Source organism: Epinephelus fuscoguttatus, linkage group LG8 (genome assembly GCF_011397635.1).
Source record: "Epinephelus fuscoguttatus linkage group LG8, E.fuscoguttatus.final_Chr_v1".
In the NCBI taxonomy this organism is placed as follows: domain Eukaryota; kingdom Metazoa; phylum Chordata; class Actinopteri; order Perciformes; family Serranidae; genus Epinephelus; species Epinephelus fuscoguttatus.
Genome location: NC_064759.1, coordinates 10,457,842 through 10,475,822, shown reverse-complemented (window position 1 = coordinate 10,475,822; position 17,981 = coordinate 10,457,842). Strand labels below are relative to the sequence as shown.

The 17,981-nt window shown below is 41.7% G+C and overlaps 1 protein-coding gene across 2 annotated transcripts in view; it reads left to right on the top strand.

Annotated features, from left to right (window-relative positions):
* Window positions 1–17,981, top strand: part of gabbr1a (gamma-aminobutyric acid (GABA) B receptor, 1a) — a 120,450-nt gene that overhangs the window by 27,823 nt on the left and 74,646 nt on the right. For both annotated transcript variants that reach the window (XM_049582833.1, XM_049582834.1), the window contains exon 7: window positions 16,110–16,270. In XM_049582833.1, coding sequence (XP_049438790.1) covers window positions 16,110–16,270 — 161 coding nt within the window. The remainder of the gene's footprint in view (window positions 1–16,109; window positions 16,271–17,981) is intronic.

Here is a 17,981-nt window from a genome sequence, read left to right as displayed (position 1 = left end):
AAATTTGTTTGGGATGTGCTTACAATGACAACTTGACATTAATTAAAGTAACATTACCAGAAGTTGTCTTTGTCATGACAACTTGACATTAAATTTGTTTGGGATGTGCTTACAATGACAACTTGACATTAATTAAAGTAACATTACCAGAAGTTGTCTTTGTCATGACAACTTGACATTAAATTTGTTTGGGATGTGCTTACAATGACAACTTGACATTAACCAGGATGACATTACCAGAGGATGTCTTTGTCATGATAATAATAATCATTATGTCAACTTGTCATAAACACAAAAAGAGGTGCATTTCTTGTTAATGTCAACTTGTCATGACAAAGACATCTTCTGGTAAAGTTGTCCTGGTTAATGTCAAGTTGTCATTATAAGCACATCCCAAACAAATTTAATGTCAACTTGTCATGACAAAGACAACTTCTGGTAATGTCATTTTAATTACTGTCAAGTTGTCATTATAAGAACAACCCAAACAATGTCAACTTGTCATTATAAAAACTGAATGACACTTAATGACAGCAGTCATAAACATTTATGACATGTACATAATGTTCATGACAGGTTCATGACCGTGTCATGTCACAGTTATAACAGTGTCATGTTACTCTTATGTAGATACCTTCAAGTAAAGTGTAACCCTTTATTGTCCGGAAGGAAATTTGTCTTGGGTACGTGCGGTACCTGCCATTAAAAGATACAAAACAGTTAGACGTACAGTTCCTACATCTATACAGTCCACACAAAGAGCTGTCGCTATTCACAGTCCCACACACACAGACTGCCATCAGCCAACAAATTGCACATTGTCCATTGCACCACACGTGTTTTACATAGTTATCCTTAAAACTTACATGGTTATGTTAAAAAAGTATATAAATAAGTATATATGTACATGGATACACACATACATACATTCTTACATGCACATCATACCTACACATACACATTGTATGGTTCAGATACAGTTAGCTTCCCATTTAAGGCTTGAATGGACGAGGGGACATATTGGTATCAGCCAACATGCTGATAATATCGGCCAATGTCAGCTTTAAAATGAACTATCATAATCGGCCAACATGCTTTTTCTTAATTTGCACAATGAATGAATATTACATACATTGAAAAGCATTGTATTTCCTGTCTCCATCTGCTAGTGGGCCGTCACAATAAGAGTATGTGTGCATAATATGATGTTAATTTCACTAAAATTGGGTAGGGGAAAAAAGTGGATATATCTATCAGTATCGGTTAACGGTGGAGTGACTTGTTACGTATCGGCATATCGGACATCGGTAAAAAATCCCTAACTAAAACATACAGTTGCTGTGGTGACACATTTGTACAACATTGACTTCTTACACATAAAATAACACTGCAAAACAGAGAAATCACTGCAACACACAAGGTTCCATGCAGAAAAAATAATAAGAAATGAAGGGCATTTAACTAAAAAACACAGCCCTTAAATAACCATATAAAGATTAACAATAAAATATAAAATGTCTCATCTTGATCACATAACTGTGCTTTTTCTCTTCAGACCCTTAAACCTCTCAGTTCCTGTATGCAATGGTGGTGTACCTGAATGTTACTGTGCACACAGAGATCTCTTGAGGCACTGCTTGGGGTCAAATGGGGTCGCTTGACCCCGCTTGATTTTGAAAGGAATATACTATAGGCTGCTTTTTCAGCACTTTATTTATTTCTGTGAGGAAAACTAAATGAAATTGTTATTTTAACATTTAATTATTCAAGATGAAAGGGCACAGTGAAGACATGAACACAAGCTAAATTCATAAAGCCTCCTATCTCTCTGCTAAACAACTTTATCCTGCGCTAATAGAGCTAATAGAACAATGGCTATTCTCTCCATAAAATTTTCTCATTAAAAGAAGCCTTTTAAGTATGTATGATTGTAAAAAGAAACAACATAAGACAAACAGAATAATCTGCTCAAAATCCATCCAGATTGCTTGTTTTACGCAAATGTCCTGCAGTTAGGTGTTTGAGTTAATTGTACAGTTCTGTACTATTAGTTATGCATTGAAAATAATATGTAGTACCAATAAAATATGTCCTTGAGTCAGAGGTCAATGATTGGAAACCACTGGCTTCAGGCTTTGCAATACTGTGCTGCAGATGCAATATAAACTCTCACCACTAGAGGGCAGCAGCAGCCTAAAGCACTGACAAGTGGTTGTTCTGTAAGTGAAGGTTAAAATCCAGCAGGTAAAATCTGACTGAGTTGGAAAAATAAAGTTTCTTCTACCAACAATTTATCCAATTAAATTTTTTTTTCTACTGCTAGAGCCAATATTATTAAAGTTGTAAACTCATTTAAAGAAAATCTTTTTTATATCTAATATTAGAACACATACATATTCCAGAGCTGAGAGCACCCCCCAGTTCCTTACCTGCACATTACACGAGGAACATTATTTTTTTACCCCTGAGTATTGAGCAAATCCTTCTTTTATGAATCAAATCACCAAGAGAGGAGATTAAGACGATTTAATTTGCTCATAAGCATTATTAGTAAGGTAGCATTTTCAGCTCAGCTCATCCACACTAACCCCCTCTTGTCTCCAGTTAATTTTATTTCCAAAGTTTTAATGAAAATTGTGTATTAGTTTGTCGCTAATCGTTTTCGCTACGCTCCTGCCCTCTACCAAGACTAAAAAGGGATTTTGAAAAAGGAGAGCTGTGAGTTTGTCACAGTGCAGGTATAATATAATCAGGTGTGGAATATTCTGCTTACTCACCCCAGCCCTACATAAAGCACTATTAAACCTGTGGTTCTGAGCGAGTTTGCGGCAGGTCATTTCTGTAAATGAACTAATGTGCTTAGCCAGCCTTCGCTGGAAAAATAAAGGGTCAAAACATCCACTAGTTCAGACATTTTATCTGATCCCAGGCAGGGATGATGAATACATGTGTTACTGTTGCAGAATGGCTCACCCTCTTGCTCAGTTATGTCACCACATTAGGAATTGGCCAGATATTGAATCATACACTTGCTACAATCCTTGAAAGGATCACAACACTCTAATGAATTAGGCATAGACCTGCACTAGACTTTCACAAGCCAAACACACTTGTTCCCCTCATGCACATACTGCTCATGCGCACTTTATATAAAACGCTAAACTGGGGATATAGTTTCATGCAAGTGATCCCAGAAGTTGCTGATAAAAACTTTCCAAATGCCACGGACAGACTTGACAAACACATAATTAACAAAGCAGCAGAGAACACTGTTTCCTCAAATAGAAATTTCCATCTACTGTCTCAATGCTGACCTCCTTCTGGCTCTGCTCTCTCTCTGTCTCCTCTCCATGTGCCATCACCACCCACTTACTGCCTCCTCAGCGGGAGAAAGGTTAATACCCTGCTCCTGTCTGTGTCTGCTATACCCTGTGTGTGTGCGTTCGTGTGTGTGTGTGTGTGTGTGTGTGTGTGTGTGTGTGTGCGCACACACATATATACAGTTGGATTGCATCTCTAGTTTCTGTTTTCTCCAAATGCAGTATAACAAAACCACAGTTAAGGTAAACAGTCAATACAAACAAAGCAGCAGACAACAGGGACATAACAAGCTGCGGCCCAGTCACCAGAAGAGAATGTTGGCATTGTGCGTTTCTGCAAACCACGCATACATTACATTTGTAATGTACGTGTTTCATATGTATCACGTACGTACATACATACGTATCATATCAATGTTTATAAAGTGACATAATATATGACCTGACTTTGCTACTGGGAGGTGGAGGGTACAGTGGATGGGCAGACGCCTACCAAGCTGCAGACCATTGTTCGAGACCAACAAACAACCAAACAGGTTATTTTGCAACAAGTCATCGCTGTGTTCCCAGCAGCTTTTTGGCCACCAACCGTGGATGTTTTTTAGCGACCCATTGCTGTGGTTCGCCGGGTATAGTGCCTTGAAGAGCGTGTGTTTCTTACTGAGATGTCACTGCATTTCAAGTCAGTATTGTGCCACCAAAAATGGGTATGAGTATGTCTTTACCATAACCAAGTGGTTTTGGTACCTAAACCTAACCACATGTTAACCACAGTGCTGTTGACATGTAAGGAAATGTTAAATGTAATGTATCCACTAGGCTACATAATAATGTACAAATGTGACATATCTGTGGTTTGTAGAAACGTACAATGCCAGCATTTATTCTGGCCACTTGGGTTGGTGCAGTATAAACATATGTATATGTACATGTATAGATTATATATATTTTAGATTGAAACAGTATATACATATCTATATGTGCATGTACACTATATATTATATACTTTTTATATTATATATATTTTAGATTGAAACAGTGTATACATATGTTTATGTACATTCATACTATATATTTTATTTTAGAATATAAATATTATATGTTAGACTTAAAGAGTATATACATCTGTAAATGTACATGTGTATATATATGTTATTTTTTAAATTTAAACAGTATATACATATGTATATGTACATGTACTCTGTATATTTTTAGATTTTATATATATATATCATATTTTAGATTAAGACAGTATATACATATGTATATAGACATGTACACTATATATTATATTTCTAGATTATATATGTTAAATTCTAGATTTAGACAGCATATACATATGTACACCATATATTGTATTTTTAGATTATATATATTATAGTTTAGATTTAAACATGAAATACATATGTATGTGTACATGTACACTATATATTATGTTTTTAGATGATTCTATTTAATATTAGATGATTCTATTTAATAACAATCTTATAGTATTATTGTAAATTACAATATAGAAGCGTGAACAGGCATTAAATCATTATTCTATTTGTCAAGTCCATCTTCCAGTTGCAGTCAAAATGAAAACTCAAAAAAAAAGAAAAGAAAATTGCCAGTGGGATAAAAATGTGTGTTTGTGTCTTTTGAGGCAGATTACTGTTATCAAGCATGCTTTTCGGATGTGTGTGTGCCTGACAAAGTTTCATTTTTAATAGAGTAATTTGATAAAAACTGAGAAGTTCTTATCAAATGTTGCTAAAGCAAAAATAATAACTGCATTTGTTGGTGGTTTAATACACATTTTGGTGCACTGCTGGGGAGTATTTACAGCAGCAGGACAGTGTCTGTGGGACTCAAAATAAACTACAGTGCCCGTGTTCATCGTAATCAAAGCACATGCAGGCTCATTGAAGTGTTTTTAACTGTTTTTTGACAACAGTGGAGCTCTACAGCGAAAAAGACTAAGATACAGCAGACTCAGGCAACACAGAGAGTAGTAGTACTCATCTTTTTATGGGATCTGTTGAAAATAAGACAAAATATTCCCACCCTCATCCTTTAAAGGGACAGTTCACCCCAAAATCAAAAATACATATTTCTTCTCTCACCTGTAGCGCTATATATCACTCTTGATTGTTTTGGTGTGAGTTGCTGAATGTTGGAGATATCAGCTGTAGAGATGTCTGACTTCTCTTTTATATAATGGAACTAGATGGCACTCAGCTTGTGGTGCTCAAAGCACAAAAAAAAAACATTTGCAAAATTCAACAGCAATGTCTCTTTTCAGAAACCATGACCTGGTTACTCAAGATAATCCACAGATCTTGTTGTGAGCAGTTTTATGTGGGAGCTATTTTCTTTCTACTGAACTACACTTGCCAACAGAAGCATGCACACGGCACAATATACTGCTAGCTCACCTAGCTTCACTGAGCTAGCTAACGTTACAGCTCAGCCGAGGAGGACACCATTAATGTTTACATCTTGCTGTGTACCGAGCAGGAGCCTCTTGTCCATGAGTAGATGCATGCTTCCTTCTGTGCAGTGATATGGTTGACTGGTGTAGTTCAGTAGAAAGAAAAATAGTCCCTATAGGGTTGTCAAATGATTAATAGCTGAAATACGTAATCAGGATTTTTATTAAAACTATTATGTTGCATTTCAAAACAGTTTTGAAGTCAGTATTCACAACATAAAGCCATTCTCACCAGAGCGTCTTCATTGGGAATCAGATCAATGCAAGGTTTGATGCTTTTTAAATAAAGTGGGGATGCCAGACAGTTCATTCATTTTCTGTAACTGCGTATCCTGTTGGGGGTCACGGGGGGGCTGGAGCCTATCCCAGCTGACATTGGGCGAGAGGCGGGGTACACCCTGGACAGGTCACCAGACTATCACAGGGCTGACACATAGAGACAGACAACCATTCACACTCACATTCACACCTACGGACAATTTAGAGTCACCAATGAACCTGCATGTCTTTGGACTGTGGGAGGAAGCTGGAGTACCTGGAGGAAACCCACGCTGACACAGGGAGAACATCCCACTCCCCCACCATGGGTTCGAACCACGAACCCTCTTGCTGTGAGGTGACAATGCTAACTGCACTGCACCACCGTGCTGGTCAGTTACAAATAATTATAAAATAGAAACATAAGAGCTCTGTCAAACCATAGGTCACAAAACAATAAAGCAAACAGAAAATGATGGACTATATCACCAAAAACCAGCACTGCACAAATACAGTAACAAATAGACCACAACTTGACTTTTTCAAGACTGCAAGACTGATGTGGTGTGGCTTCTGCAGTGATGCAGGCGCTGCGCCGGTCCATCCGTGGTGAAGAGGGAGCTGAGCTAGACGGTGAAGCATTCGATTTACTGGTCCATCTGCGTTCCAACCCTCACCTATGGTCATGAGCTCTGGGTAGTGACTGAAAGAATGAGATCACAGATACAAGCGGCTGAAATGAGTTTCCTCCGTGGGGTGGCTGGGCTCAACCTTAGAGATAGGGTGAGGAACTCGGACATCCGGAGGGAGCTCGGAGTAGAGCTGCTGCTCCTTCACGTCGAAAGGGGTCAGTTGAGGTGGTTCGGGCATCTGATCAGGATGCCTCCTGTGAGCCTCCCACTGGAGGTGTTTCAGGCACGTCCCACTGGTAGGAGGCCGCGGGGTAGACCCAGAACACACTGGACTGATTACATAGCTCATCTGGCCTGGGAACACCTTGGGGTCCCCCAGGAGGAGCTGGAAAGCAATGCTGGGGAGAGAGACGTCTGTGGTGCTTTGCTTGGCCAGCTGCCCCCGCTTTTTCCCCCTGCAGGTGCATATTACTTTTGACTTGTTAAATGAGCCGTCTGGGAGTTTTGCCATTAAAAAAGCATATTGGTGTCTTATTGTCCATCAATGCAGCAGCAGAAAGCAGAAAGCTGCTGCAGCGATTTTACTAGGGTGCGTTGTACGCACAAAAATGTATGATCGGGTCTTAATCGCATCACAATTAACGTGTTAATGCTGACAGCCCTAAGTTCCTACATGAAACTGCTCACAACAAGGTCTGTGGATTATCTCAAGTGAGTGAGTCATGATTTCTGAAAAGAGACATTGCTGCTGAGTTTTTCAATTTAATTCTTTTTTGTACTTTGAGCACCACAAGCTGAGTGCCATCTAGTTCCATTATATAAAAGAAAAGGCAGACATTGCTACTGCTAATATCTCCGACACTCTGCAACTCAGACCAAAGCAATCAAGAGCGATAAACAGCACTACAGGTAAGAGGAAAAATATGTATTTTTGATTAGAGGGTGAACTCTCTCTTTAAAATCTGTATCACACTGGGACTGTAGCAGTGCTTTAATCTTGGCATGTGATTTATCTGTTCAGTGTCACATGATGTCAAAACTTTAACCCAGGCAAACTGTTCATAAGCAGGTGCTTTGAGAATGGGGGTTGCCCCAGAAGGAATTAAAAACATGATTCACGCTCCTCACCTGATGTAAATGTGAATTTGAGCCTCTCACGTGGCGATAAGGGACTTTTACAGCTGATCAACAGAGTCAAAACATTCTGATAGTGATGTAGCAGAAGGTATTCACTTTTTCATAGCTGCATTCATAACAATACACTATTGCTCAACCAAATGTTGCTATAAAGCTATGCCCTAGTGGCAGGGTATTGGTTTTTTTTACAGTCGAACAATGAACTTATTATTCTTAACTCCCTTCAACCCTGATACTCAGGCATGATATATGACTCTAATAACTGCGGTGCTGCAGAGTATTGGAAACTAGGTAGTGTGTGGTGTGCTGCTGCTGGACAAATTATGTAATGATGATACTGTATTGAAGTTAGAGCTTTTTACTGCATGATGAACTGTGTTTTTATAGCATACTGGCCAACATTTATGTGTCTGTAAATTGATGTCATTCCAAAAATACTGGCCCTGTAATGTGTAAATACAGCTTGAGTTTTCACCTTGCCCATCTGGTACAACAGGCAAAGTTAGACAAACATGAAGAACGCATTATGAAACACTCACTGACCGCAAAGAAACTGGATCCGACTTTTACTGTCAGCATTGCAGAAAACCTTACGTCGAAAAAACATCATCGTCTTGGAAACTGGAAAATGTCTGATTGATTTTACACAGTATATTTTGTCAGAGTATTTTCACAATGATTTGGATTGCTCCCTGAATGACATGTGCTCTGCAGGTGAAGGACAATGTAATCTGGTGGTTGTGTTAAAAAGGGAACATTCAAAACAGTATTTTGCCCACTAACACATCTGCCAGGAGGAAAACAGGCCATTATCCTGAAGGATGCCCAGTGTGCAAACTGCACACACACAAACATACAGTGCAAGCCCCTCATTAAAGAGGCTCAGCAACACGTTACAGCACCCATGTCTCCATCGCATCTTTCCCAGGCTATGCTACAGTTAATGTCTCCTCTGAATGTGGCATTTGCCACCATGGGGGTTGTTAACACTGTGCTGCCCGATGTTGGTGCGTCTTGCATGTACTGGCTGTAGGATTATGGAGCGAAAAAAAGCATATAAAGTTCACGGCTGAATAATTGATAGTGCGTTGGATGGGTCACGGCGTGGCAGCGAGGATGAGGAGGTGGAAGTGGAAGGCAAATGCCAGCAGATGATCACTACACTCACCTCAGCCTGTGAGGGCTTGTTAGCAGCTGGATCTGAATAGCTCTCTGCTACATGGAGATATCCAGATAATGAGATTTGGGTAATGAACCAGAGTTATATAATAGTCATATTCCATCGCCTAACTACAGAGGGTTTTTAATTTAGACTGGAGAAATAATGGTCTTCTCCTCAATTGCTGCAATAAGTAATTTTCAAAAGGGAACTTTAACACTAACATTACATTGCAATTAGAGCGCTTACACGGGAACTACAAAAACATGAGCATGAAATGGAATAAAAGTGAAGTCAATAATCCAAATATGCCGCATTGAAAATGGCCACAAAGCATTGTTGGCAAAGTCTTGTTCCGAGATAATGAGCTGTTAACCTTTAGATGTAACATTTCTCAAAGGATTCACTGATATCAAATGATGTTGGCAGATGTGTCTCCAAAATTGTCAAAAAGTTCATTTTAGGAAATTAGTGTATGACCACTCGGTTTTAAATGTAAAGGCTTAAAGGCCATTGTGCCTGAGTCTATGGTGTTTTCAGACTGGAGGCACTTATTTATAGTTCAAAGAACCTAATTCTCCCTTGTCTGTTGTGTCCGCACAGCAGGAACGATCTTTTTAACCCCCTTTTTCAGAGTAGGTACTCTCCCAGCACAAGAGTGGGTCTGCTCCATTTCAGTGCACTGGTGCTCCACTTAACAAGTAACGGCGAGGGCCGTGAAAGCTGTTTAAAGGGAGTGTAATCTGTCAGCCAGCGGCAGCAGCCACGTAATTGTCAGCTGACAAATCAAACATCAATGCGGGCCTGCAGGGCAAAACCCGTGGTAGTTTTCCGAGTTGACAAATAATTGCTTTCATTAACAGTAATGTTCACAATATGATTTTATGTGTCTGAATAATGTTCATCAGTTTTCTGTCTTATCAATCTTCCTTGACTTGTTTGTGTTTGTATGGGCCATGTGGTCATGGTGATGTGACGACTACTACTGGGTGCACCACAGGTGTGCGCGGGCGTAGTAATAGAGACAGAGCCCATTTAAGTCCCGCCCTCACCAGAGGTCAAAACAATTCATTGCTCTCCATTGATTTTGTTTTGAGTGAAGGTGCCTCCTTGTTTTTTCCATCTACTAGCAAACAACAGAAAAAGCTGGTGTGTGATGGGGTGCACTATCAACAGAGTAAAGATTTAAGTTTTTATAAGCTGCTGAACCCCAAAAAAGAGCTTTAAAGTGGATAAAAGTTGATAAGGATATAAGGCATGAGCAGGGAGAATGGGAAAACTGTAGGGTCCTGGTACTAAGTATACTGTGGGCAGCAAGCACTTTGCTAATTGGATCAGACAAACTGTTGAGGTTGAGGCTAACTAAGCTTTGCAAGACCTGGTTTTGATGTTTGTTAGCTCAAATGATGATCTTACCTGGTGATTCAAATAGCTGTAAATATCAAAGTACAGTGCTGTGAAAAAGTATTTGCCCCCTTGCATATTTGTCACACTTTCAGATCATCAAACAAATTTTAATATTAGACAAAGATATCCTGAGTAAATACAAAATGCAGTTTTTAAATGATGAATTCATTTATTAAGGGAAAAAACCTATCCAAACCTACCTAACCCTATGTGAAAAAGTAATTGCGCCTTCCTTGTTTAAAGGCGCTGTATGTAAGAATGTGGCCAAAACAGTTACTGCACTCAAATTCAAAATACTGCCGCGAGTTGTGTCCGCCCCCCCTCCCCTACAGATTTGAGGTTGCTGGACAGCGGCACGCTGGAGGCTGATTTGTTTGTCCACGGGCGGCTGCCGTGGCAGGGCCGTGTCGCCGCGTCCTTGATCTTCCGTTTTCCAGCGGACCGTTCGAGCAAGTCTGGCTTCTCTGCTGCTAACGCTGCTGCTGGGATACAGCTGAGGAGACTGCTCATGCTATGTACCGGGACACTGCTAATGCTGCTTGCCGTGCTGCTGTACCTCAGTCCTAACTGTAACTGATGCTGAGACTCTACTGACTGCGTGACTGGTAGACGGCGGTGGGTGGCGCAACAGGCCAAAACACAAATTCAAAACATAAACATGATTTGCGGACTGCAAAAATATTTTTTAAATGTGAATATTCTGCTATTGTTGTCAGTGAGATCAGTATGTTATATGAACATTATTCCTTAGTCTCTGTGACATATTAAGAGGATTTCACGACTATTTGCTTTAGATTTCGTACATAAGCTCCTTAATCAGGAATTAACTGTGATTAACCACATTTTTTGGAAAGCTGAGTTCAGTTTCATGAGCCACACCCAGGCCTGATTACCGCCAGACCTGTTGAATCAAAAAATCACTTAAATAGAACCTGTATGACAAAGTGAAGTCGGCTAAAAGATCTCAAAAAGCAGCACATCATGTCGCAATCTCAAGTTCAAGAACAAATGAGAAACAAAGTCATTGACATCTATCAGTCTGGAAAGGGTTACAAAGCCATTTCTAAGACTTTGGGACTCCAGCGAACCACGGTGAGAGCCATTATCCACAATTGGAGAAAACTTAGAACAGTGATGAACCTTCCGAGGAGTGGCCGGCCTACCAAAATTACTCCAAGAGCGCATCAACGACTCATCCGGGAGGTCACAAAAGAACCCAGAACAACATCTAAAGAACTGCAGGCCTCACTTGCCTCAGTTAAGGTCAGTGTCCATGATTCAACAATAAGATTGAGACTGGGCAAAATGGCATTCATGGGAGAGTTCCAAGGCGAAAACCACTGCTGACCAAAAACAACACAGAGGCTCATCTCACATTTGCCAAAAAACATCTTAATGATCCCCGAGACTTTTGGGAAAATATTCTGTGGACCGATGAGACAGAAGTTGAACTTTGTGGAAGGTGTGCGTCCGTTACATCTGGTGTAAAACTAACACAGCATTTCATAAAAAGAACATCAGTCAAACATGGTTGTGGCAGTGTGATGGTCTGGGGCTGTTTTGCTGCTTCAGGACCTGAACGACTTGCCGTAATTGATGGCACCATGAATTCTGCTGTCTACCAGAAAATTCTGAAGGAAAATGTCCGGCCATTAGTTCCTGACCTCAAGCTCAAGCACACTTGGGTTACGCAGCAGGACAATGATGTGAAACACACCAGCAAGTCCACCTCTGAATGGCTATAAAAAAAACAAAAGGGAGGTTTTGGAGTGGCCTAGTCAAAGTCCAGACTTAAATCCAATTGAGATGCTGTGGCATGACCTTAAACAGGCCGTTCATGCTTGAAAACCTTCCAACGTGGCTGAAATAAAACAATTCTGTAAAGAAGAGTGGGCCAAAATTCCTCCACTGTGATGTAAAAGACTCACTGCCAGTTATCGCAAACGCTTGATTGCAGTTGTTGGCGCCCAGGTTTGGATAGCTTTTCCCTTTAATAAATGAAATCATTATTTAAAAACTGCACTTTGTATTTACTCAGATTGGACAATGAAATTTGCTTGATGATCTGAAACATTAAGTGTGACAAATATGGAAAATATAAGAAATATGGAAGGGGGCAAATACTTTTTCACAGCACTGTGTGTCACTACTGGCCATTTAGTTGGATCAGTTCTCCAAAATAAGTAATCTAAGGAGAAGGGTTACTTAGATAGACCAGAGATATTGGATGAAGCGAGATACCCAGTAGTCACTAAAGTAAATATTGGGTTTGTTTTCCACAAGCCACACATCTTCCCAATATTCTGACACTAAAGCTGCATTTTTCATCCGCACAGATCAAGAGAAAGTTAACTTTGTTTGAGCCCTGTCCGTCTCAGAAAACAAGTTATCGCGAGATCTCGTGATCTTGATAAACAAGTGGTAAAATCACAGTTAGCTTACAAACAGTTATTTACCGCTAGTAATAAATAAAAAATGCCCAAGCTTTGTGCAGCAATAGGCTGCAATAATGGTAAGAATGTATTTTCATTCCACCTGCTTCTCGATCCGCATACACAGACATCCACAGAGCCTCTGTTCAACACGGTGGTGAGGAGGGGGGGTGAGGGAGAACAGGCTCTGATTGGAGGGAGAGCTAACCACGCCCACTTAGGAGACAGGAAGAGTAACCGTTTTCTTAACATTGGATAAGCCTACAGTTGGCTATCTCCCTTCACCCAGTATCTCTGGATAGACCAACAATACTGAGTTTGTCCCCTCTGTGGGCGTGGACGTGGGCGTGGTTTTCCCAACAAAATGTACTGTGATTGGTCAAAATGCAATGCAACACCAGCAGCACCATTTTTAAAACCTGTGAGCTGTGTAAACAGCAGACAAGACAAAACAAAACACAAAAACAGATCAGAACAAGAAAAATGGAGGAGAACGTGGATATTACTAACCGTGTGCGACGGTGGAAATACACGATTTTGTGTTATCAATGTAACGTTGCTATACCAAACCCTGGATAGTGAACGGCACGTCACTTCGGCGTTGTGCAAATGAAACCGCTCCACAGCTAGCAGTTCCTCTCAGGGAGACTCCAGAACTGTGTGAATGCATGGTCAAACGTTGGTGTCAGAGCTACAGATAGGGACTGTGCTGGATGTAAACAGAGGGTTCAAACAGGTGCACAGGGAGTTCAGGCTCTTTCTCATCTACACGAAGTGAAATAAAATCCGCCATGATTGATGCTCCCTGCCACATTTTTTTGCTGATTTCTCAAAGCAGCTTCTGGAGCATTTTATAGACTTGGCTGTGCAGAGGAGGTGGAGATGAAATGGTCTATGAATTAGCAGAGGTGGTTACAGAGCAGAGTTGCTCATTGCTCGTGTGTGCGAGCCCAGTAAGCAGGGAGTTATTGATTTGCAGGTCAGACAGCATCTATGTTAAAAGCAGGCAAAAGATCACATGTAACTACTGTTGCAGCAGTATCTAAATGAATACGGTTGATTGTCAGGTTCAAACAGTGTAACGAGAGTATCTCAACAATGCCACCAGCTTTTGACAAGATTGAAATATCTGAACAACTGTTGGCTGGGTTTGCATACGTTTATGGTCCCCAGAAGATGAATCCAACTGACTTTGGTGATCCCCTGACTTTTCTTGTAGAGCCACCATCGAATCAAATGGATTACCACGAGTTTTGGTCCATACATCTCAAGAACATTTATGACTCAGTGTCATCGTCAGGTCATAATTAAAATGTCTAATCTTACAAGAGGGCGGTGGTGCAGTGGTTAGCATTGTTGCCTCACAACAAAAGTGTTCTTGGTTCGAACCCAGCGTGGGGGGGGGCCCCTCCGTGCAGAATCTGCATGTTCTCCCTGTGTCAGCGTGGGTTTTCTTCGGGTACTCCGGTTTCCTCCAACAGTCAAAAGACATTGGTGACTCTAAATTGTCCGTAGGTGTGAATGTGAGTGTGAATGGTTGTCTGTCTCTATGTGTCAGCCCTGTGATAGTCTGGTGACGTGTCCAGGGTGTACCCTGCCTCTCACCCAGCATCAGCTGGGATAGGCCTCAGCCCCCTCGCGGTTCCCAACAGGATAAGCGGTTACGAAAAATTAATGAATGAATCTTACAGGATGTGAACACAGTCCTCTCGGGTGAAAGTCAGTGTTTGATTGACCCATCCTACGTAGACTTTCGCTGCCTTAACTTTCATTCTTGTCCCCTGATGCCACCGAGCGCCGTTGAACTATAACGACTGCTCATGTATCATGCCAGCGTTACAGTACGTTTTTTTTTTTTTTTTTGTGCATTGCAACCCAAGCCTTAAATTTCAACGACTTCTTAGCAAGACTGCGTTGTACTGACAGACATCTGACAAAGGTAATACAGTCAGGATGGATAACTACCTCATTCAACCCCGCTTCTGAAAAATCTGAACTGTCCCTTTAACCCAGATACGTCACTATTTAGCCTCCTGTACTGATGCATTGATCACAGATTGATTATAGACGCACTAGGCAACAATGAGAGCCAGCGGCAGCAGCAAGTGGTGGGAGTAAGAATCCAAACGCAAAGAAGAAAATGTGACAAAATGAGGTTGTGTGGGACTCTGGTGGAATGGATGTACTGTTTAAGTTAAGCGCAGCGTGTAACTCATTAGAAAATCTTTGAGGAGATTTCGCCCAGAGCCCAGAACCCCCCCCCCCCAACCACTCATCCCTCTCTCTCTCTCTCTCTCTCTCTCTCTCTCTCTCAGCATACATTTCAGACTTGTCCTGGCTCCCTCTCCCTCCACTCCCGCCTCTCTCACACACACTCTCAGCCTGCCGGTGCTGCAGTGGATCAGACGCAGAGCTCTGGCGCGCCTGCTTTTCCGCGGCAAATCGTTTCATCTGTTGGAATACGGCTGCGTTATAGGGGGGAGATGCTGCCTGCTATTTCCGCTGCTTCAGCTCTCAGTTCACAATCCAGCCTTTTTTTTTTTTTTTTATAGCCGCAGCTCCCAATCCACACTCATCTGACCCGGTTGACGTGTTCTGCGCGGACTCCAGCGCCTAATTCGGGCGTCCTTCTTTTGCGTAAAAGTCGTGAGTAAGGGACGCGCTGTCCAATATTCATGATTGACTGCGAGTAGAAAGCGATGCGTTAGTTTAGTCACGCCAAATGTGTGGAATTGCATAGAAATGAGTTGGATTGCAGGATTGAAAACTTGACTGATGAGCATCTCGAGGCGAGCAGCAGCGTGTCCTCGCATGATCGCTACGAGCTCTGCAAAGTAAAGCCTGACTGAACTGTGTTTGACTTTGTCCCGAAAATATATCCAGCATGCCATGTATAATTAACCACGCATTATGCTAAATTATACGCCGATTTAATTATTTACTCGATTCGCTAAACACTTGCATTTAAAAGTAAATAGTCTGCTTACATGGTATCTGCCTGCAAAGCTCAACGTTAAATCCAAACTCAACCTTTCTTAAAGGAGCCGGACACGTGTTGAGTCCACACAAATTTAGTTGCAAAATTCGCACATAAAATAAGCTCTTACCGGCTTGGCTCTGCTGCAGCACCGGGGCAAACTTGCTCCAGATCAGCTCACCTTGAACCTTGAACCATGCCGGTGACTTGCAGAAGTCCTCCGCGGGTAACTCGCGCAGCCCGCGGGCATGCGATGTTCCTCCTCCGGGCATCTCTCATCGTCCTTCTCCTTCTCTGTCCACGGCCGTCCGCAGGCAAGAAGAAGCTGTACATCGGAGCGCTGTTCCCCATGAGCGGAGGCTGGCCCGGCGGTCAGGCGTGTATGCCCTCCGCTCAGATGGCCCTGGACCTGGTGAACAACAGGAGCGACATCCTGCCCGACTACGAGTTGGAGCTCATCCACTACGACAGCATGGTGAGTGAGTGCATGTGGAGGAGAGTCAGAGGAGGTGCGCACTTAAGTGATGTGAGGTGTCAGTCAGTGAGGGATCTAATCATCTGCCTCCCAAATTATCAGGAGGAGTAACTGCCTGTTGTGTCATTTTTAAATATGCTGGATGTCATTTGTTGTGTTTCACTTTGTTCCCTCATGCAACCAGACAGTGTTTTCTGACTTTATGGAGCTTATTATATTTCCCACTCTGGTTTTCTCCAGAGTCATGGCAGGTATATTAAATGTCACTTTGCCAATACAACAACACAGGCTGCCCTTTTTTTTTTTTTAGGAACACCTGCCTTTTTCCCTAAGTCACAGATCTCCAAGAGGAGCTTTCATGAAAGGTCACCCCACTGATAACTAACCCTCAAGTCTTCACTCTGCTCCACAAAGGGGGCTGCCATGCCACGTACAGTGCCAGTTTTGTGCTAAATGAACAAACACACCTCCTGCTTGTTGCTCATCAATCATTAATCACGGTGGTATTTTAAAATGTCAGCATTATCAACCGCTATAAATCCAATATCCGCCCCCCGACTGGTTTCATTTCCCCTCGCTGCCCCAGATTACCACCCACTACTCTGACATAGACTTTAATCAAAAAGCACATTATTTATCTTGGTTAAAAAAAGAAGCTGTACTTGTGTTTTGTTGCTGCCTCTCCTAATTGTTATTCTGAAAGTTTTCCCCCCCAAAAGGACCCATTTTTCTCAACAGCGGGATGACACATGAAAACAATTACCGGATATCCCCTCCTGTCTTCTCTCTTGAGGGTTATTATCAATCATGCTGCAGGACAGATGCCTAGAGAGAGGCTGGGGCACCAAACAGTTAACTGCACTGGGACTGGTTAGAAATTTGCTACGAGCTTTATTCTGATTGGTGTACAAGGCTCTGCATTGGAATCCTGTTAAACAGAATAGCAGGGAGAGAGAGAGCGAGAGAGAGCAAATGTGTGTGTGTGTGTGTGTGTGTGTGTGTGTGAGAGAGAGAGAGAGAGAGGGAGAGTTGGCATGGCAACACAGTTACTCTTGAAGCAAACCACAGAAACAAATAAGGTTTCAGCTCTGTGAAAATATGGGTGCAAATTCATATGCTGGATGTATGCAGAGCTGATAGTACAGTGCATGCTTATTCACATTCTGTCATGCATACACCTTGTTCTTTGCAATCAAATGCTAAACAGATTCAATGTGTGTGTGTGTGCACCCTCTGATTACAAGTGTAGTGAAGCAGGCAGCTACAGATGTAGCTGCCATGAACATAAAGATAAAGCAGTGGCATGAACAGATTTCATAGGGATTGGGAAACATCACTCCTCGTGCTTCAGGAGTCACTGGCGCCTCCGGCTCGATAAATAGATGCAGATCCTTTGAATAGAACAGCTCAAAGAGGCTGGTACAACATTGTCTGAGTGACGCTGGTTAATTCCTTGAATTAAGTCAAGGGGGGAATTTATTGCTCCTGCTCTGGGTACAGTGTGTTTGGAATGGGTTCTTTTTTAACCTTCTCATCGCAAATGCTTTTCACCTGGCTGGAATAGTAATGAGGATCTTACACTCTGAGAGGCAGAAAGCAATTATAAGAATAGGGATTAATTAGCTATGATATTTACGTGCAGCTAGTACAACTCATTCCTTTTTATTGTTTGGCCAGAGAGCGAATCTCCACCTCGTGAGCACAACTCTTT